The following is a 23,136-nucleotide window of genomic DNA, read 5'->3' as shown; positions in this document are numbered from 1 at the left end:
ACCAGGATTTGTTAAACTTAGTCTGAGAGAACCTGAGCCACATCTTATTTTATTTACTAATTCTAATTTTAAGTCATATATTCAAAGCTGAAGGTAATGTATGGCATAAAATAAAACAGTATACGAATGTCTTGTTTAAAGTGTGAATAGACTAGGTATTAACGTTGTGCACCACTGAAGGACATAGTTATCAACACGGGCTACTGTTAAGACGTTATTTTACTGTTAGCTTGGTAACCCATCTTGATAGTTACTCCCCGAGTGTAAAAATTATTTGGATCAGCTGTATAAAGAATGTGTGAAATAAATAGATAAGCATATAGTTAAAGATAACATAAAACAATATAAAAGTAAGTAGAAGATGCAAGGTTCCCCAGCTCATATTCGTAATGTATATAAAAGTAGCTCATGATTATTCATTTTGAGTATCCTGAAAGGTAGACCTGGCTAAGAGTTGATTTGAAACAGGCCTGCTTGAGGCATTGGAGTTTCATACTACCTAGAACCTGCAGTAATGGTACTGGAAATAATAGGTCACTGATGTCTCCTGGGTTGTTAGTGGCCAGTAGAGGTTGACTAAAACAGGGTTTATTCATTTTTGGCTGAAACAAGACACCTGTTGGAGGTTGTGGCAACGATTTCGAGATTGGAAACGACATGGGCAGAGGTGATCCCCAGTGGCTCCTGTCCATGTCGGCTCCAATCTCAAACTGGCTGCTAAGACTTCCAGTGGCAGCCTTTTTGGCATGGACAGAAACGACAGGAGATTGCTTCTGCCCTGACTAGGCCACTAGACCACAGGGCGATGCTTTTGATCAGGGGTTGGGGGAGGCAGAGAGTGGTCACCACCTTTTTGTTTTGGCCTAAACCGAAATTCAGTCATCCTCTATTGGCCAGTAGGTGGGGGTCAACATGCCCAAGGTGAAGCCCAGAACAATAGTCCATTGTGTGCTAATTAGGGGAACTTAGTGCTTCTATGGCTAACGTCATTGTTGTAAAGCAGGTGTGTTGACTTTTATGATCTTCTCCATCACTTTATTTATATATTTGTTATTTACGATTCACCTTTCACTAGGTCAGCTCACATAACTCTTGTTAACTCCCTCAGTGTGTTCCAATTCCCAGGCACCCACAGTCACCGACATAATTTCTACCTATTGTAGAGGTTTGTTTTATTTATTTATTTATTATTTAGATTTAGCTCACACCTTTTTCAGTAGTAGCTCTAGGTGAGTTTCATTGAGGTACTCTGGATATTTCTCTGTCCCAGGAGGGCTCACAATCCAGGTTTGTACCTGAGGCAATGGAGGGGTAAGTGACTTGCCCAAGATCACAAGGAGCAGCAGTGGGATTTGAACCGGTCACCTCTGGATTTCAAGACCGGTGCTCTAACCACTAGGCCAGTCCTCCACACAAGGTTGTCTGCAATAACATTGAATCTTCCTTTATCATCAGCCAGCAGGTTGACCAAATGAACTGGAGCAATATCTTCCAATGCATCTAATGTTGAGCACAGTAGGGTTTCTGTCTGGTGAAAGGAATTAAAAAAACCCCCATACATTTCAGCTCCAGAGTGCAAATCCCAGCCCCTTCTGCTCTGAAAGAAATGCTGGAGACATTCTGTTCTGCAGAGCACTGGAATTTGCTTTAAATTACTCTGTACGGTTTTAAACATGTAACTGTCAAGCCCCGACATCTCTCTGCGTCACTCACTGTCAGGATCTATGCAATTTACATGGTAATTGTGGGCAATGAGGCAAAGCCGAATGAATTCCACGCGCTTGGATTCCCAGCTGAAATGAGCCTCTTGTTCGCCAATTAAAAACAGAGAAGGTAATTTATTTTAAAGCCAACAGGTGTGGGAATAGAACCTCCTGGGGGAGCTCATGTGACTTGCCACCTACCTGGCACTGATGCTTGTACCATGTGCTCTTGGGGAAGTTTTCTAGGGATCATTGGTGCTGCACATGCCTGAACAAATGAGCCAGCTAGGGTCAGGGGAGAGAAAATGAAACATTTTGATAACCTAGTATATAAACAGATTTGTCACTTTAAAAAATTAAGGGTTTGTACCCCCTCCCCCAATAGTTTATTTTTTTTCTCTTTCTGTATGCTCAGTAGTATTGGCAAATTGTAGCTTCATTTTTTCGAATGTGCTATTTCTCGGACTTCAGTTTATTAAACATGAAATCGCAACCATCCATTTTCAACTGGTTGTGTGCGGAGCTTTTTTAACCATGTTTCCTGCAAGCCCCCCCCCCCCCCCCCCCAACCTCACCCTATTGCACTTGTTTGAGTAACCTAGAAGCCAGCCTGGATGGTATTGATAAGATACCTCCCTCAAGCTTCAATCTGTAGTGCATGTTTGACATTGATGTCCAAATTAAATGCACTCCCCCCCTCCCCACGGCTCCAAACAAGTGTTCTCTGCATCAGGCCCTACATGCCTCAGCAGATAGTAGTTATGTGCCTAGAAATTAGCTAATGCTTGTCTTGCCTTACTTCATACTTACAAAGGAGCACCTGGTGCAGCTTCTGAAAGGGGCTAAGCATGCCCTACTCTGGAGCATTATGGCTACTGTTACCCTTTCTCTTCTAGGGCCAAAGCTCAAAAGGGTACTCTGTGCTAGCACAAAGATTTTCAGTAGACTTCCATACTGAAGCACTGCCATATCCCTCCCTCCCAGCCGACAGATTCCTGCATTGTAGGCAGGCAGGACCCAGCAGCACAAGTGCAGGTGTCTACTGAAAGGCCAATACCTTTGGCATGAGAAGAAGTAGCACAGCAGGGGTAGGGAGGAAATGCTTGACACATGATAGGAAAGGGGACGTGAGATGCTGAATCTTGTGGAAGGGAGGGTGGGTAGAGAAGGGTTGCTGTTAGGGGAGGGGGGAAGTGCAGGTGCTGGACCCAGGGGGAGGAAAGGGGAAATGCTGGCCTACAGAAGAGTGTGTCAGGCCTTGAGTCAACTGGGGGGGATGGGGGGTTGAGCATGGGTGAGGATTTCACCTAGGGCAGTGGGGCCCAAACCTGTTTTAGGGCAACCCAGCCAGTCAGATTTTCAAGATATCCACAATGAATATTCATGAGTTAGGTTTGTATGCACTGTCCCCATTGCATACAAATCTAACTCATGAATATTCATTGTAGATATCCTGAAAACTTTACTGGCTGGGGTTCCCCCAGGACAGGTTTAGGAACCATTAGCCTAGGATAGGGGCAGACTGACAGTGATCTGGGCCTTGGGCAGAAAGGGTCATTGCCCCTCCCGAGTTGCTGCCCCCCCCTTATTTCTAGCACCCCCCCTGTACACTATATCCCCCTGGGCCTACCTTGGGTCTGAGGGTCCACTGCCTCTCCCCCCCCCCCCCCCCCCCGCACACTGGAGCCCCCTGGGCTTAATTTGAAGGGCCTTGATGGTCTAGTGACCTCTTTGGGGGGGGCAGGAAAGAACCCCACACTTTTCTACTCGGCACCGCCACTTCTTAATGGCTGCTGAGACTTCCTGTGGCTGTCTTGCGGGTCTCGGCAGCCATTTTGAAAATGCAGCTGTGTCGGACAGAGCAGCACAGTGGGCAGGAAAGAGTAAGCTTTTTTGCTGCCCCGAAGAGAGACCTATAGACCACCAAGGCCCTTCAAAATAAGCCCAGGGAGGCGCTCTTGTGTGCACGGGCGGAGGCGGGGGAAGCACTGGGCCCCCAGACCCTCTGGGCCCTGCCTAGTTGCCTGTATGGTTAGTTCGCCCCAGCCTAGGGCACCAGATACCCTGGGGAGAGCTCTATTGCCACAGCCCGTGCTTGGTCCTGGCTACACCATGAGATGTATAAATTAACATTTTATCTGGTAAGAGTAAACCCAGTAGTGATAACATTTAACAGAAATGTATCTAGACCATTTATGATCTTTCCTAGGTGTTTGCTTCAAGGTTAGAAGCCCTCATAAATGCACTGATAATTCAAACAAAAAGGAGCCATTTCATCACAGTCAACAGCAGGGAACCCCCCTTTTTGTTCTGAGCACAGTAGCTCTGCTTCTGTTCCTCTTCTTCCTGATCCATGTGACCTTGACAACAGAACAAGCTGTTTAGCCTAGTTCAGTGTAAGGTCGTTTCTTTTATGGATGTTTTTGATGAACTACTTTCCATTCTCCCCCCCCCCACCTCTTTATTTTATGCTACGCATAGAAAGCAATTTTACACCAGAGTGCTTAAGCAGAAAATACCAATAAGCACATATTTATGTTATAACCCGCTTAAAACCTAAGTGGTTCACAGCAAATACATTCACATTAAAAATAAACAATCATACACAATACACAAATATCAAACACGATCAGTGGTGCTACTAATACATCATTCTTTGTTAATCTATTTTCTGACATTCAAATGCTAATCCTCAGAAGCAGATTTAATAACTTCTTAAATAATGATCTTTCCCACATAAATAAAGCTGCCTTGCCTTAATTAACATAAATTACACCCTTTAAATAAAAGCCTGCACAAAGGAATATGTTTTTAACAGCTTTTTAAATTCAGGCTTACTTGCACATAAGTGCAACTGTCCTGGCATGTTCCATAACAGTGGACCAGCCACCAAAAAGGTTGAAGCTCTAGATTGTAAGCTGTTTGAGCAGGGCCTGTCTTTTTTGTGTATGGTGTACAGCGCTGTGTATTCCTTGTAGCGCTATAGAAATGATAAATAGTAGCAGTAATAGTTCTGGTATAATGTACTCTGATTTTCCTATGAGCTTTTATAAAATTGGGTCCCTGAAAACAACTGAAGGGTATTGGATACCCTAGGATGATCTTCAACTGTGCGCCCACCCCCCTCATAATTCAGCATCCCCTTACCCCAGTGGGCTAGCATCTCCCCTTCCTCTCTACACCCCATCAAGTTGCATCTCATTTTCTTTTTCCTACTCCTACCCCCTTCCTTCCCTGCTTCTGTCCGCTACTACTCCCTACCTCTTCTCATGCTGGTCCAGAGTTAGAGGATTGAATGCTATGTGGGCTGTACAAGTACACAGGGCCGCTGAGATACAAAGCTGGGCCTGGGGCAAACAATGCTTCTGCCACCGCACCCTCACTTGCTTCAACTGGCGCTGCCTTCTCGCCCGGTTCAATATCTCTCTTGTCTTTCCCCCTTCCCCTCAGCAGTGTTTCTGTGGGCTGCCGGCAGCATCAAAAAAGAAGCAACACAGCTGTGCGGAAGCCTGTTTCCAGGCGTTAACCATGTGTTAAGTATTTAATGGACTTTTGTAAAAGAACCCCTAAATTTGTATCTGAGGCAGGGGATGGTTGTGACTTGCTCAAGATCATAGAGTGATCCTTCATTCCTGTTACAAAATTGTCCTCCATGGGACCCCAGTGCCAACTTTTATGTGTGTATACCCCAGGGGAATTTTATAAGTGCCTACCTGATCATGTAAAATGATGGTCTACACACTCGCATTGCTTGTAAAAAGTAATTTTCAAAGCTGGGAAGGCTGGCCTGTCTGAACACCATCCTCCTCTGCACAGCTAAAAATATGCACAGATCTCAACAGCACATATACTAGGGATCCATGTCCATTTTGTTGCCATCCTTTTAAAAAAAGTTAGTGCATGCAAAATCAAGTTTAATGTGCATTAACCTATGAAGTCAGCGTATGTGTTTAAAAAAAACAAAAAAAAGGTTTTAGTGCATGTTAATTTTTTTTTAATCAAAACAAATGTGTGAAACTAACAGAAAACTGGCCCCAAATCAGTTAAAAGGAACAAGTGAACTAAATTTTTGTCCTATTTGCATCTCTAGCATGTGCATTTATCTGTGTTAAAAGTGGAACGTGTTCAGAGGAAGGGGGAGGAAAAAGTGGCCTGCACCCACAAGATCTGCCCTGTTATACTTGTCACGAAATGCCTAGCCCACTCGCCTGGGGTTACCCTGCGGTCACTTAGAGGGTCTATCCCCAGCACAACTCAGGTCTGCCTGCACCTGCAGCTTGTACTCTACACTGGCACCTTCCTCCCACTGACTGGGTCACAACCGCCTTTGGGCGAGTCTCCCACTCTCGAATTATCCCTAGTGATTTCTAGATAACTGGGGTCACACTACTACTACTTAACATTTCTAAAGCTCTACTAGACGTACCCAGTGCTGTACACTTCAGATGGCGCTGAGACATCAGGCAGCAATGTCAGACAGGCAGGCTGATACTTTGGCCTGGATTTAGGCTGAGAGGTAGATCTGGGTGTCGTCAGCGTAAAGCTGATACTGAAAACTATGGGATGAGATCAGACTACCAAGGGAAGAAGTATAGATGTAGAAAAGAAGAGGTCCCAGGACAGATCCCAGAGGTACACCAACTGACAGTGGGATAGAAGTAGAGGAGGATCCACTAGAGTATACACTAAAGGTACGCTGGGAGAGATAAGAAGACAACCAGGAAAGAACAGAGCCCTGAAATCCAAGTGAGGACAGCTTATCAAGGAGTAGGCTGTGATCAACAGTGTCAAAAGCAGCAGCTAGATCGAGAAGGATGAGGATAGAATAAAGACCTTTAGATCTGGCCAATGGTCAGTGGTCCCACAGTTCCCAGAAAGCACTCACAGACCAACACACAAACCACTAGGATTCTTTATCAGTCCAGACAGAGAGACAATAAACTAAATTATTGTCTTAAAAATTGAACAATGGACAATGTGCAATCAGCAGAACAATAACAGGTTACTGAAATATGGATCAATTATAACATTAACTAAACATTTGTATATTGTCTCAACAGTACCTGGGAAGATCAGGATATATAACTGTTGAGTTTCAGCAAAGAGATCAGAGATCTGTCTCTCTCTTCTCCCAGGCTAAGACTGAAGCAACACCCAGTACTACTGGGTTATTTTTTCAAACTCCAGGCCAATCAGAGCCCAGTCAACAAGTTTTAAAAGTATACTGCTGCTTGCTTCCTGCTTGTGTTAAGGAAAGGAACATTCAGTTCCCTATAACAGCTTTACCTCAAAGAAATACCACCTGTTGGCCAAATAGGAGAAATACACTTCAGGACAATCAAAACAGGAAAATATCTAATACATTTTATAGGCTTAAAACATACTATTTCTTTCCCAATACGCCTCTTCTTTGCCTTCCGAAATAGGTGCAAATTACGTGGAACTCCGTTTACTCATTTTACGAGTTCATTTTTAAGAGAAACTGTCTGGATTGAGTCTCCAGTGTCCTCCCAATTCTATAAACTTGTGCACACAATTTTGATTCTTAGTGTGCAAAGATGTACACACAAGTTATAGAATACTATTGGTTATGTCCATAACTTAATTGTTAAATTAGCTGCTAATTGGATTTAAAAATCAATAATTGGCTGTAATTGGTGTTAGCACCGTTTGGAACAAATTTGCTGTATTTTATTTATTTATTTATTGCATTTGTATCCCACATTTTCCCACCTCTTTGCAGGCTCAATGTGGCTTACAATACATCATGAATAGCGGTAATATATTAGAAAATACATATTTAGTGTTATAGGAGGGTCTTGGTCAACATGATAATGATAAAACATGAAAGTAGTATTACAAGAAGATATTGTAAGACGGTCCTGAATATCTGTGGAGGAGTTGTGTGTATTCACATTGGTTGATTTTTGTGGTATGCCTTGTTAAAGAGATGGGTCTTCAGTTGTTTGTGGAAGCTTGTTAGTTCGTGGATCGTTTTTAAGTTGCGCGGCAATGCGTTCCATAACTGTGTGCTCAAGTAGGTAAAGTTTGACTCGTGCATTAGTTTGTATTTTAGACCTTTGCAGTTAGGGAAGTGTAGATTGAGGAATGTGCGGGATGATCTTTTGGCATTCCTGAGTGGTAAGTCTATCAGATCTGCCATGTAGGCTTGTGCATTTCTGTGAATGATTTTGTGAACTAGGGAGCATATTTTGAACGTGATGCGTTCTTTAAGAGGGAGCCAGTGTAGTTTTTCTCATAGGGGTTTAGCATTTTCATATTTTGTTTTACCGAATATGAGTCTAGCTGCAGTGTTCTGGGCTGTCTGAAGTTTCTTGATTATTTGCTCTTTACAGCCGGCGTAGAGTGCGTTGCAATAATCTAGATGACTGAGCACCATTGATTGTACCAGGTTACGGAAAACAGTCCTTGGGAAGAAGGGTCTTACTCTTTAATTTCCACATTGAGTAGAACATCTCCTTTCTTCCTCAAAATGTACCACCTGTTCCTCTGATCCCATTCCCACCCACCTTCTTAATGCCATCTCTCCTGCTCTTATTCCTTTTATCTGTCACATTCTCAACCTCTCACTTTCCACTGCGACTGTCCCTGCTGCCTTTAAACATGCTGTGGTCACACCTCTCCTTAAGAAGCCTTCACTCGACCCTACTTGTCCCTCTAATTACCGACCCATCTCCCTCCTTCCTTTTCTCTCCAAATTACTTGAGCGTGCTGTTCACCGCCGCTGCCTTGATTTTTTCTCCTCACATGCTATTCTTGACCCACTACAATCTGGTTTTCGCCCTCTCCACTCAACCGAAACTGCGCTTACTAAAGTCTCCAATGACCTATTACTGGCTAAATCCAGAGGTCAATATTCCATCCTCATTCTTCTTGATCTTTCCGCTGCTTTTGACACTGTCGATCACAGCATACTTCACGATACCCTGGCCTCACTTGGATTCCAGGGCTCTGTCCTTTCCTGGTTCTCTTCCTACCTCTCCCTCCGCACCTTTAGTGTTCACTCTGGTGGATCCTCTTCTACTTCTATCCCTCTGCCTGTCGGCGTACCTCAGGGTTCTGTTCTTGGTCCCCTCCTCTTTTCTATCTACACTTCTTCCCTTGGTTCATTAATCTCATCCCATGGTTTTTCCTACCATCTCTATGCTGATGACTCCCAAATCTACCTTTCTACCACTGATATCTCACCTTGCAACCAAACCAAAGTTTCAGTGTGCTTGTCTGACATTGCTGTCTGGATGTCTCAACGCCACCTGAAATTAAATATGACCAAAACCGAGCTTCTCATTTTCCCCCCCAAACCCACCTCCCCGCTCCCCCCGTTTTCTATTTCTGTTGATGGCTCTCTCATTCTCCCTGTCTCCTCAGCTCGAAACCTTGGGGTCATCTTTAACTCTTCTCTCTCCTTCTCTGCTCATATCCAGCAGATTGCCAAGACCTGTCGTTTCTTTCTTTACAACATCCGTAAAATCCGCCCTTTTCTTTCTGAGCACTCTACCAAAACCCTCATCCACACCCTTGTCACCTCTCGTTTAGACTACTGCAATCTGCTTTTTGCTGGCCTCCCACTTAGTCACCTCTCCCCTCTCCAGTCAGTTCAAAACTCTGCTGCCCGTCTCATCTTCCGCCAGGGTCGCTTTACTCATACTACCCCTCTCCTCAAGACCCTTCACTGGCTCCCTATCCGTTTTCGCATCCTGTTCAAACTTCTTCTACTAACCTATAAATGTACTCATTCTGCTGCTCCCCAGTATCTCTCCACACTCGTCCTTCCCTACACCCCTTCCCGTGCACTCCGCTCCATGGATAAATCCTTCTTATCTGTTCCCTTCTCCACTACTGCCAACTCCAGACCTTGCGCCTTCTGTCTCGCTGCACCCTATGCCTGGAATAAACTTCCTGAGCCCCTTCGTCTTGCCCCATCCGTGGCCACCTTTAAATCTAGACTGAAAGGCCACCTCTTTAACATTGCTTTTGACTCGTAACCACTCGCCTCCACCTACCCTCCTCTCTTCCTTTCCGTTCACATTAATTGATTTGATTTGCTTACTTTATTTATTTTTTGTCTATTAGATTGTAAGCTCTTTGAGCAGGGACTGTCTTTCTTCTATGTTTGTGCAGCGCTGCGTATGCCTTGTAGCGCTATAGAAATGCTAAATAGTAGTAGTAGTAGTAGGTTGTGTTTTTTGCGTGGCTCTCGAGTGTTAGGTGTTGATCGATGGTAACTCCGAGAATTTTTAGGGTATCCGAAATTGGAAGGTTCAAGTTTGGTGTGTTAATGGCGGTGAATTTATTCTTGTTATGTTGAGATGTGAGTATTAGGCATTGAGTTTTATCTGCATTAAGTTTCAGCCGAAATGCATCCGCCCATGAATGCATGATCTGGAGGCTTTGGTTGATGTCGTTGGAAATTTCCTTTAGATCTTGTTTGAATGGGATGTAGATCGTTACGTCGTCTGCATATATGTATGGGTTGAGGTTTTGGTTTGATAATAGCTTGGCCAAGGGTATCATCATTAAATTGAATAGAGTCGGCGAGAGGGGAGATCCCTGTGGGACTCCGCATTCAGGTATCCATGGGGCTGAGGTAGTCGAGTTAGATGTCACTTGGTATGAACGTGTGGTTAGGAATCCCTTAAACCAGTTGAGAACGTTACCTCCAATTCCAAAGTAATCAAGGATATGTAGTAGTATTCCATGATCAACCATGTCGAAAGCACTTGACATGTCAAATTGTAAGAGAAGTATGTTCTTTCCAAATGCAATCGTTTGTTTGAATTTGGTCATGAGAGTAACTAGTACTGTTTCTGTACTGTGGTTAGACCGAAATCCTGACTACCGTTAATCAGTATTCTACAATTTGAGCATGCAAAAACCATAGTGCACAACTGCAAGAGGGTGTGGGTGGGTCAGAGGTGTGCCTTGCACTTATGGGCACATATTATATTACTATTACTAATCATTTCTATATCGCTATTAGATGTACACAGCGCTGTACACATTATATGTAGGTACGTTTCTTTATCCCTAGAAGGTTCACAATCAAGTTTTTGTACCTAGGGCAAAGGAAGATTTAGTGGCTTGCCCAAGGCCACAGGGAGCTGCAGTGGGAATTGAACCCAGGTCACCAGGATCAAAGCCCACTACACTAACCATTAGGCCACTTCTAAGACAGTGTTTCCTAAGTCCGGTCCTGGAGTATTTTTATTATATTTATTTCAATCTTTTCTATACTGCACAATCCTACTTCTTGGCGGTTTACGATTTCACATGCATAATATTCAATTTACAAATATAAAACCATACTAAAAACTTTAAGAACATTCTAAAACTGCTTGCCAGTATGCTCTTCATTCTTGCCAGTCAGATTTTCAGGATATCCACAATGAATATGCATGACAGAGATATGCATCTAATAGAGGCAGTGTATGCAAATCTAGTTCATGCATATTCATTGTGGATATCCTGAAAACCTGACTGGCAAGGGGCACTCCAGGACTGGACTTGGAAAACTTTGTTATAGAATACTAGCATTTATGCATCTATCCCAGGGGGTGGCCCAAGGCAAGATGCAACCTGAGGCAGGGCTGAGATGCTCCCCCATGCAGAAATGCAGACTTATGCTAGTAATTTATAATGACAGTTACACGAATAATTACAGATACAGAATTTATGCTTAGGTGACCTGTAGAGAATTACCTCACCCTCCACCCGTATGTATTTTGCAACTATGTGAGCTTTTTGAAAATTTCCCCTTTAATTTTTCTCTTGCCTAACAGTTATTTGTATTAAGGCAGCAGCTGTATTGTGAGTGTGAAGGTTGTGCTGAACAGCAGGGTTTAACATCTGTTAAATGTATTAGCCAGTAAACGTGACGTGTGTGTTCTCTTGTTTGCTGGAGTGCTATTAAAATTTTCTTCTCTCTGAGATCTGTGAAACTGCTGCCATGTTGTTCTAGCTTTTCGGGGGTGGGAGCATTTTCAGATATCTGTTAATTTGGATCAGGTTTTAGTTTGCTATAGTTAAATTTCTGTACTGTTTGCTGCTATGTGTAAGATGTGAGTTCAATTCCAAAGTCTAGCTTCTGCTTCTTGGGTGAAGACCTTAAATGTTTCATTCCATTACATAGCTTCCCACTATTCCAGAACCTGTGAGATACTTGTGTCCATCAACCAGCAGGTGGAGATAGAGAACTGAAGACTGAACTGAGACATATCTCTCTTAGCATCCAGTCCAGCTCTTCGTTATTTTGTATTTCCAGCAGGTGGATGGCGGGGGCCCCGATCCATGGTTTTTCCGACAGTGCGATGGTGATGACTTACATCAACAAACAAGATGGGACCTGCAGCCATCCAATGGCTGTGGAGGCGGCATCCCTCATGAGTTGGGTATAGAAAAATCTTTGCTGCTTGTCAGCAGCTCACATCGTTAGGTCTGTGAATGTGGATGTGTACTTTTTTAGCAGGCACCCCTTGGACCTGGGAGAATGGAAACCCTTTAACTGATGGTGGCCTGAAGGGGTTCTCCGCTTCTGGACTTGATGACAATGAAAGGGAATGCCAAAGTGTCCAAATTCTTCAGCTGTTGGAAAGAACTGGGCTCAGTGGGTATCAGTGCCTTACCTCAGTCCTGGCTGGAGACACATGTGTACTGTATGTCTTCCCTCATTGGCCCATGGTAGGCTGCGTGTTGCATTGCATCGGGGTCAAATAATTCTTGTAGCCCCAGATTGGCCACAGATGCTGTGGTTCGCTGATCTGATTTGATTGCTGGAGCAAGGTCCAGTGCTCGCGGAGTATTTGTGCCCCTTTGGTTTTAAAGCTTGCCCATTGAAAAGGCTTGGTTGAGATGAAAAGGTTATTCTGATTCGGTCATTGCTACCTTGCTTCAGGTTCAGAAATGCTCTACATCCATGGCATATGCAAGGGTGTGGAGGGTGTTTGAGGCTGGTGTTCTGAGTGCAGACTTTCTCCCTTTTTTGCTCTGATCAAGTACATCCTAGCATTTCTCCTGGAAGGCCTTCAGAAAGGATTGGCATTGGGTTCTCTAAAAGTGCTTTTTGGTAAAGAGGCTTGGCCTCATGGTTTCCAAGCCCACAATTTCTAGATGGATAAACTATTGTGTCAGCTTATTTTCTTGCAGGGAAGCAGCCTCCTCAGTCCTTGCAGGCTCATTCTACAAGGCTTACAGCGACATGCTGGTCGGTGACTAACTTACTGTGTCCGGTGAATATTTGCAAGGCGGCAACATGGTTGATGCTGCATACCTTTGCCAAGCACTAAAGGAAGAATGTTGCCAGCAGCATCGCTCAGAAGCCTGTTTTGGGGCTTCAGTTCTCAGAACAATGACACCACGATCCCACTTACTGTAGGGATTGTTTTCATACAGCCCATAGGTTCTGGAATAGTGGTAAGCTACATAATGGAAGGAGAAATGGTCTTACATGATGATTTTCTTTCCATTTGTCCTTCCCAGTATTCGAGGCTTGCACAAGGTTTCTGAGATGTTTAGTTTGTGCAAAGTAATGTGCCATATAATGGCAGTGACCTTGATGGTGCTTCGTATCTCTTGTTCTCAACAAGTTGTCCAGAGATAAGAGGTCCACACATTTTTGTTCGTCTGGTTAGTGGTAGTTAGCAAGTTGTTTAAGGTTGTGTTTATTTTGAGTTATCCTTACTGCTTGTCTACGTAAATATTGAGGGACTGGACTGGATTCCAAGAGAGAGAGAGAGAGAGAGATGTCTCAGCTCAGTTTTCAGTTCTCTATCTCCACCTACTGGTTGATGGGCACAACAGTCCCACAGGTTCTGGAATAGTGGGATGAACTAATGGAAAGCAAATTATCAGATAAGACTTAATTTCTCCTTTTCAGCTAGAATTGTCCTCACTTCCTGAGAGGGGAAGATTACTCTGGTGGGGTGGGGGGAGCTGTTCTCTAGATAAGGCTTCCACAGCAGAAACTCCATATTTCAAGCTCAGGTTGGTAGTGCTCATGCTCCAGATGTTGCAGATTACTCCTTCACTACTATACTAAATATAGATTCACAAATATAAAAGTGAATTGATTTTTACCTGGGTTAGTGAGGTTTTTTTTTTTTTGGATAGGGCACGTTTTCTGCTCCTTGGTGCTTCCAGCTCAGTTAGCATCTATGTATATTAGGATACGGTGCCATAAGCTTTCATTTGCAACCATCCAAGGAGTTTTTTTCCCATATTTTATATTTCTTACCAATTTCCTTAGGCCAGCAACGAACACATGCCAGGGCTACTAACAGAACACAGAGTTCATGGAGCCTGCATATGGCCACTAGGGGTCACTGTTGTATGATAACTAAAGTGATTTCTCCCTCTTCCTCCTCCTCCCCTAAGGCTGCGAGATCTTCTGGTCCAGTCAGCTTGGAAAGTGGAAGACCTGACTGGGGAACAGAACCCAGAGGGCTATTTCTGTCTTTTTTTTTTTTTCTTAGTGATTTAATTATAATTAGTCTATTAGTTTTGGATTATATTGGTTAATCAAATAAGAGTGCACTCTTCATTCTGCTGGGTTGACGAGGTAGGAAAAGAAATGTGAGGTGAGGACAGTGAACCTTTTTAATCACTTGTGACCTGAATTCAGTTTAGCGCTTTGATTTTCCACAGAAATGCTACCACTTCCTGTTCCAGCGATACCGCCTCGAGCATTACACAGTCTCGTCCAACTGGTTGGCTTTGGGCATAGTGGCACTCTTTGGTCTCCTCTCACTCTCCCGTTCCATTGCACTGTTCAAAGGTTGGTGGTGTCTCATTTCAAAGGTTTTGTTTGAATCTGTAAATAGCTGCCTGTACCAAAACTCTGATCTTTTAAGATTGCATGCTCAGTTTTAACAAGTGCTTCGAATGGTCTGCTTCAAAGACCATAGACATGGCGCAACCTGGTAAGTGTGGTAAGCATAGCAGGGGGGTGCGGACCTCTGGAAGGCACGACAAGCCATGCTTACTGCTGCTGGCGGCTTACAGTTCCAGCCGCAGCCCCCAGTCCACACCTGCCCGCCCTCAGCTGCCGTTTTGAGGTAAAACAGATTTAAACAGAGGGCAGCAGGAACAAAAAGGGGGCTGTCGTGGGAGCAGAGGGCGGGCAGATGGGGAGGCTAGGATTGGAACTGGAACTAGCAGCAGCTGAGAAGGTGGTTAAGGCTGGAACTCGGGGGGCTGAAAAGGGGGGCAGGTGGGGGCTGGGGCAAATCACTGGACATGGATGGGAGGGGAGCAAAGGGGCAAAGGAGAATTGCTGGACATGGATGGGGGAGGGGAGTGCAGAGGAGAATCGCTGGACATGGAGGGGAGGCTTCCCTGACAGTGTTTTTTTTTTGTTGTTTATTTTAGGGTACCATGGGCCTCTAGACCTTTACCCAGAGTTTCACCACATTGCTGTTGACCCTTCCATACACACAGTACCCGAGGGGAGACCAGTGAATGTCTGTGTAGGGAAGGAATGGTACAGGTTTCCCAGCAGCTTTCTTCTGCCAGACAAGTAAGTTGTTCATTGCTCCATGCAGTGATAGAAGTACTATTTCAATACGTGTCCATTGCAGGACCTGTTATAAAAATTGTGGGCTTTTAATTTTTTGAGAATCATTGAAAAAGAGTACCTGAGAAGTTCTCTGTACAGTATTAGGGTAAAGCAGCAACCTAACAGACATTCGGTTCAGTGATGGGGCTGATAGATCTTTTTTTCTCCCTTTAATCTTAACAAGATTCAAATTACTTTATTGTTATGACATTTTTGCAAATGTATTGTCCAACAGAAAGACTCAGCACAGCTGTGTTTTGGCCCACTTGGCCTGCCTCAGGAGTCTCCTAATGTTGTCTGTATCATCAAAACAGAATGCTGCTGGGTAATATATTATGGAATCTTGCTGTTAATCTTGTGAAGTGAACAATGGATGATATAGTTGTGTATTCTCTGGTGTGCAGTGGTTCCCGCCAAGTTTAACACTAGCGACGGATAATAAGATTCTTCCCGCCAAGTTTAACACTAGCGACGGATAATAAGATTCCATAGTATATTATCCAGCAGCATTCTGTTTTGATGATACAGACAACATTAGGAGAGTCCTGAGGCAGGCCAAGTGGGCCAAAACACGGCTGTGTCGAGTCTTTGAGTTGTACAATAAACTTTGAGACATCAGTGTATTTTTTTGAGTCATCTTCGCTGTTCTCTGTGTGTCTCCAAGTCTGCGATGGTTTTGATTTTTCTGTGTGCGCTAATTTTGCAAGTACTGCATAGGAAGAGTAATTCTATAACAAACAATATAACTTATGTGGCATGTATGTGCATAATTGATGTAGATTTTATATTTTACTGTATTTTATTGTTCTTTGTATTTTGTGTATGTGTATATATATATATATATATATATATATATATTATCATTTGTACACCACATTGAACCCATTGTGGGAAAATTATGGTCAACAAGAATTATATTGATATTGATAATTCAACATGTATATATGCCAAGCAATTTTATGAAAGGCTGTTTCTGTGAATATAGCACTGTTTTGTTTTTTTAACCAACAGAAAGAGCATTTAAAATTACCCCATGTGGTTAAGGTAATAACCCAGTATCGAATTAGAACTGCTTCTATGAGTGCAAGAGAGCTGGGATTTAATAGCTATTCATGCCCAGTATTTAGCAGTTTTATTCAAAATCATGAGAGCCATCGTTCCAGGAAAGGCTAACCTGTATTTTATACCTTAATGAATTTTGTAGACATTTCTGAATAGTTACCTCAGATGTAAAATATTTTCTTTGAAGCAAAATACATAAAGATGATAAAAAGAGACAGCAAATGGAAGCAAAGGGGTTTTTTGTTGTTGTTGTTTTTTGAGATAGAATACTGAGCAATGAAAATACAACTTGGTATGCTATGTTTTTTTTTTTTCCTTCTCCTCTCTGGGGTTCTCTATAAAACTAAAAAAATAAATAAAAACAAAACATAAAAACCACAAATAGCAATTCACAAATATGAACAAGGTTCCCTTCAAGTAAGTCAGGAAGTATCCATTTTCAATAAGGGAGGGAGGCTTGGACTGTTTTATAGCCTCCTCCTAGCTCCACTCCTTCCAGCTGTGGTAATGGCCAAAATCAATGTATGGTAATTGTAAAGCCTCTGGGATAGCTGTTGGTGGTGTGCCCTGCATTACCTTATGCAGTTAAAAAGAGACATACACTCACTGCACATTAAGGGCCCGATTCTATGTAAGGCGCTTAAAAAATCCGCAGAGTAAACATTTCCACCTAAGCGTATTCTATAAGCGGTGCCTAGATTTAGGCGCAGAGTGTAGAATACGCTTAGTTGATATCCCAGCGCCTAAAACTACGCACCTCCATTTACACCAAGAAAAATGTGGCGTAAATCCGTATGCGTAGATTTACACGCACTGGGCCATATTTTATAACAATGCGCATAAATTTGGGAAAACCCACTTTTCCTCCCATAGCCACGCCCCCTTTTGAACTGCTTGCATTAGAATTTAGGCGCAGTTCATTACAGAATATGCTTATCGAATTGTGTTCGTAAATTATAATTATTGCCAATTAGTGCTCATTAGTGCTTGTTAGGAGCTGTTAAAAATGCTGATTGACTTGTTAAGTCAATTAAGTTACGCATGTTATAAAATATGCCTGGATTTTGGCATGGATCTCTAGGCGCACTATATAGAATCCAGGGGTAAGTGCATTACAGAATATATGGATGCATTGAATGCTACCTGTTTGAGCTGGCGTTAACAGCTCTGCAGTACCTGCTGTATTAATAGTAAATTTGTGGTATTGTACTGCAAGTTTAAAGTCCAGTCCCTCAACCTTCTCCGCATTTGTCAGTTAACATCGGAATTGCAATGCACTAACCCCTGGATTCTATAAAATAATTGGCTCCAATGATTCAGTTATTGGAGTTAATCACTTAATTGGCACTAATTATGATTTAGCTGCCTGTGCACTATTCTGCAACAGTTGGCATCTAAATTGGATCGCATGCAACTCAAAAGGGAGCATGGCCATTGGAGGGGCATGGGCGGGTCAGGGGCATTCACAGAAGATGAACGAAGTGTTAAGATAGTGGGGCTGTGTGCCCAACTTCCTCACCAGGATTTACGCCAGGTTCCATCTGGCGTACGTCCTCGCGCCCAAAGCTGAGTACGGAATTCGGCACTCAGTGCTATTCTGTCTTTACAGAATGGCGCCCTTTATAGAATAATGTCAAGCGCCAATGTTTATTGGCGCCATGTATAGACTTTCCCCCTAAATATCAAGCCGCTATAGTAGCAATTAGAATGAGCTATTTCTCATGTTAACTGCTTAACCGGGAGAAAGTGGTGATTTGCCAGTGTTTATCCAGTAAACACCTATTTTAACTTTTTTTGCAATGGGGGTGCTTTATTCAGAGCCAGAAGAAACCTAGAATTTTTGGTTTCTGCCGAAACTGAATTTGTGACTGAAATTGGCTGCTTGGTTTTGGCAGAAACCTAAACTGTAAACAAAGTGCCTCTCCTGCTCCCCCCCCCCCCCCCCCATTAGGCCCTCCTTGGGCCTATCTTAGGAAGCCCTGGTGGTCTAGTGGCTTCTTTGGGGTAGGAACGAACCCCATTTGTTCCTTTCCCGTGCTGCTCCAATGGAAATGGTTGCTGAGACTTCCCTTTGCAGCCTTGTGAGACTGCTGTGGAAGGTCCTGGTAGCCATTTTGTGGATGGAACCAGCACGGGCAGGAACGCCCTTGTCTGGCTGGTTCCACTTGCAAAATAGCTGTCAGGACCTCCCATGGCAGTCTTGGTAGCAATTTTTATTAGAGCAGTGGCACGAGGCAGGAACAAGTAGAGTTCTTGCGCCCCCCCCAAGACACTCTAGACCACCAGAGCTTCCTAGGGCAGCCCGTTGCAGTCGTAGACTCAGTTTCAGAAGAAACCAAAAATTCTGTAAGGGGACCTGCAGTCTTTGTAGACTGGCAGTAATACGGTGCCACCTAGGGATAGGAATGTGAACTGCTCTACCATGACTTTTTAACATAATACCATAATATTCTGCAGAACTTCCTTATCATTAGATGTCTTAGACCCCATAATATTAAAGTACTAGTAAAAAAGGCCCATTTCTGACACAAACGGGCGCTAGCAAGGTTTTCCTCGGAGTGTGTATGTTTGAGAGAGTGTATGTGAGAGTGACTGTGTGTGAGAGAGAGAGTGAATGTGCGAGTGTGTGTGTGTGAGAGAGTGAGTCTGGGTGCAAGTGTGTGTGTGAGAATGAGAGTGTGTGCGAGTGCGTATGTGAGACACAGTGTGAGAGAGAGAGTGTGTTTCACACAGATAGTGTGTGTGAGAGAGAGAGAGTGTGTGTGAGACACAGACTCTCTGTGAGACTTAGTGTATGAGACCAAGAGAGTGTGTGAGTAACTGTGTGACACATAGAGAGTGAATGTGGTACAGTGTGAGACATAGAGTGTGTGAGAGTGAGAGAGAGAAAGACATTGATTGTCAGAGAGAGAGTGTGTGTGACAGAGATACTGCCCCCCCTCCCTCCCTCTCTCTGGTGTCAGGCCCCTCCCCCTCTCTCTGGTGTCTGAGCGTTACTGTGCAGGACGCTGAGCTCTGGCTGTGCTTCAAGGAACTGACCAATCCTATTTAATAGAATGCACCTCCAACATTCTGAAGCCAAGAAACCTTGTGTGGTTGGTCACTTCTGCTTGTGACGAACCCGGAAGTACGTGATGTCAATTCAGGAGATGGATACAGAGAGCAGGAATGCCTCAGCCATGCAGTCAGCTTCAGAATGTTGGAGGTGCGTTTTATTATATGGGATAGTGATATTACCTGAGTCTTCTTTCTTCTGTTGACGTCTCCTGGGGAATTAGAATCCGAGTCACGGCACAAGCTGAAAGTGTGTAGGGCTAAGCTGATCTTTATATGCCTTTCCCCACCAGGGGACCTATCAGTTCTTTATCCTAGATTCCTCTGAAGAGGTCAAGTGAAATTGAAATAAAGCACATACACAAAATTTATATGTATATAAATAAAAGCAAAGGCCAATGCGGAGCAAACTCCTGAGTCTCTTAAACCGCAGAGATTCTACAGGACTAGCTCAGAGATATACTTCAGCCCTCTTCTTTTTATTAGTAAGCAATCAAAGCCACATCATCATTAGATTCAGGAATCATGTTATCAGCATCATATGGATAACATTACTCACTCATCATTATCTTTCTTATGAAAGTTCAGCAGAATCATGGAAAATTGTTGTAATATCAGAATATGCCAGCAGTTGTCCATCCAGCATATTAGTAACAAGTTGACCTATGTTTTATCTTTTTAATTCATGTCAAGTCACTTAATGCTGATAAAGCTATGGTTTCCCAAAAGCAATGGGATCATGGACACGGCATGGTTCAACACCTATTTCTAAGCTAGCAGAATGATAAATAGGTGTTGTGTAGCATCTATCTCAAGTTATTTCAACATTAGCTCAATGTCCAGTAAATTGTTATTCAGCAGTCGTAAGCAGAATCATCTAGCTGCAAGCTTTTCGTCTCCCCTGATTTAATTGTTACATTAATCATAATCGTTTTCAACTCGGACCCGGGGGTCTCTATTCTCAGACAGATTTTCCAGACCATCACGTTCTGTTTCTGAATTAAGCACCCCCACTGCAAAAGAGTTAAAATAGATTTTATTGGATAAACTCTGGCAAAACACCAGTTACTCCTGTACTTTGTGACCGGTTCTGTAGCTTGTCTCATATCTTGCACTCGGCTTCTAAGTGATAGTGTACATTTTTTTATTTCACTGGAAACATACCAGGCAATAAGCACTCAAATTTGTAATATATAAACACCTAAAAACAGAAGCCATAGTTTAAAATTATGCACCTAGCCATGTACTAAACTGCATACATTTCCCTTCTCCCGAGCCACATCTCAGGTGTGACTTCTGCAGGACTTATGAGGCTTTTCTGTGACAACCTCAAAAGAGGTGCCTACTTGACCTTGCAATCTATTATAAAATTGCCCTCTCTCTGGAGAGCATTAATATCTAGTGTGGTTCGGTTAATTTTAGCTGTCTAAGTGTGGTCAGAAAAATTGCCATCTTAAAGTTAATCAAATAACTTTTATCCAATAATATGCCTTTTGTTTTCTTCCTCCATCCCCAGATGGTAATCACATTCCACCCCAGCTCTTGTACATGTTATCACTTCTCCTCCTCACCCTGTACCGTAGGTCAAGTGGCACCCATCAGGGGGCAGGAGCAAACCCCAATCTCTACCCCATTTAACTTAACCAGATAAGTTAGCTGATTGTCTGGTTAAAGTTCACTGGATATTTATCCATTTAACTGGATATTTTCTTGCTAAATATTAGCCTATAAGTGATTACCTCGTACAGATGCTACTTTGTAATGCTACACCTCAGTGCACATTGTTCTATAGCATTCTTTACTCCATCAGTGTCAAATTACTTGAGTCTAGAGAACTATTTATTATAAAAGTTATATTTTTTGGAATTTGCTTTTTTTTTTGTGTGTGCTGTTTTTCCCTCAGAGGGTCTGTTTCATTTGCGTTTGCTGTTTACCATTTGACGTTTGCTCTAGTAACTTGTGGATTCTACTTCCTCGGGCATTGTGGAGCATGACATGTTCCCAGTTATAGAAGTTCAAATAAAAACAGGACCATATTGTAAATTTGTGCAGTTGAAGAATTTATTACCTAAAATAGACCACTTCTTTCACAGTTAGGTTTTGTTTAGAAGTGTCTTGGTTCAAATATTTTTATTTTTATTTTTCTCATTTGAGATTTTTGTATTATAGTAATCACGCTTATTTTCGAAAGAGAAGGACGCTCATCTTTTGACACAAATCGGGAGATGGGCGTCCTTCTTGCAAGGTCTTCCAAATCGGCATAATCGAAAGAGGATTTTTTGACACCCTTGACTGCTTTTCTGTTGCGGGGACGACCAAAGTTCACGGGGGCGTGTCGGCAGGGTAGCGAAGGCGGGACTGGGGTGTGATTAGGAGATGGTCGTCCTCGGCCGATAATAGAAAAAAGAAGGGCATCCCTGATGAGCACTTGGCTGACTTTACTAGGTCCATTTTTTTTCACGGCCAAGACTCAAAAAGGTGCCCCAACTGACCAGATGACCACAAGAGGGAATCAGGGATGACCTCCCCTTACTCCCCCAGTGGTCATTAACCCCCTCCCACCATAAAAAACAAGTTTAAAAATACTTCTTTGCCAGCCTCTATGCCAGCCTCAAGTGCCATACTCAGGTCCATCGCAGCAATATACAGGTCCCTGGAGCAGTTGTAGTGGGTGCAATGTACTTCAGGCAGGTGGACCTGGGGGGGGGGGGGTTGGGGGGCTCAGCACCCAAGGTAAGGGAGCTATGTACCTGGGAGCAATTTCTGAAGTCCACTGCAGTGCCCCCTAGGGTGCCCGGTTGGTGTCCTGGCATGTGAGGGGGACCAGTGCACTACAAATGCTGGCTCCTTCCACGACCAAAGGGCTTGGATTTGGACGTTTTTGAGATAGATGTCTTTGGTTTCCTTTATCGCCAAAAACAGAGGACAACCATCTCTAAGGTCAACCTAAATGTCAAGATTTGGGCGTCCCCGACTGTATTATCGAAACAAAATATGGACGTCCATCTTGTTTCGATAATACGCGTTGCCCCGCCCCTTCACGGCACCGTCCTTAGAGTTGGGCGCCCTTAGAGATGGTCGTCCCCGTTCGAAAATGCTCCTCCACATTAGCAATATCTATCCAATAAGCACAAGTCTACAAAATTGAGGCATAGTATATTAGCTGATAAAGTGATTAAACAGTGTTACAGGTTCCCCAGTTCTAAAACTTCTCATTCGTTTACCTTTGCAGTTGGTACCTCCAGTTCATTCAGTCAGAGTTCAGAGGTCAGCTTCCGAAGCCTTTTGCAAAAGGACCAATGGCAACTCGAATAACTCCTGCAGACATGAATGACCAAAACAGAGAAGAGCCGTCCAGATATGTAAGTACATCCCTTCTGATAGTGCTTTAATTTGCTTGCCTTTTGGTGGTTACTCAGAAATACCTGCACTCATTCAACTGTTCCTAGACCATGAAAAATCTGTACATTTCCCTCCAGTTGCTCTGCTTTGATTTGGCACAGTCTTGTTCTTATTTTTATTGTATTATTTCAAATGTTGAATCCTGGATGCTTATTCTGAGTTTTTTGATCATAAACCAGAATGTTTCTGCCAGGGTTTAATGATGGGTTCACATAGACTCAGCATACGACCAAAAGGAAGCTGTATGAGATCCTGGAAAAGACAAGTGTTTGGGATGAACTTTAATTGCTGTTTGTGAAGATGCTGTTTTGGCGAACAGGAAAGCAGGTCTTCCATTGGGATCTG

The 23,136-nt window shown here is 43.3% G+C and overlaps 1 protein-coding gene across 2 annotated transcripts in view; it reads left to right on the top strand.

Annotated features, from left to right (window-relative positions):
- ALG9 (ALG9 alpha-1,2-mannosyltransferase) overlaps window positions 1-23,136 on the top strand; it is a 178,166-nt gene that overhangs the window by 62,698 nt on the left and 92,332 nt on the right. For both annotated transcript variants that reach the window (XM_030220749.1, XM_030220748.1), the window contains 3 exons: window positions 14,364-14,493; window positions 15,087-15,234; window positions 22,622-22,751. In XM_030220749.1, the coding sequence (XP_030076609.1) occupies window positions 14,364-14,493; window positions 15,087-15,234; window positions 22,622-22,751 (408 nt within the window). The remainder of the gene's footprint in view (window positions 1-14,363; window positions 14,494-15,086; window positions 15,235-22,621; window positions 22,752-23,136) is intronic.

This window comes from Microcaecilia unicolor, chromosome 12, assembly GCF_901765095.1.
Source record: "Microcaecilia unicolor chromosome 12, aMicUni1.1, whole genome shotgun sequence".
Classification (NCBI taxonomy): Eukaryota; Metazoa; Chordata; class Amphibia; order Gymnophiona; family Siphonopidae; genus Microcaecilia; species Microcaecilia unicolor.
Note: the sequence above shows the minus strand (reverse complement) of the source record. Positions and strands in the feature narration are given on the sequence as shown.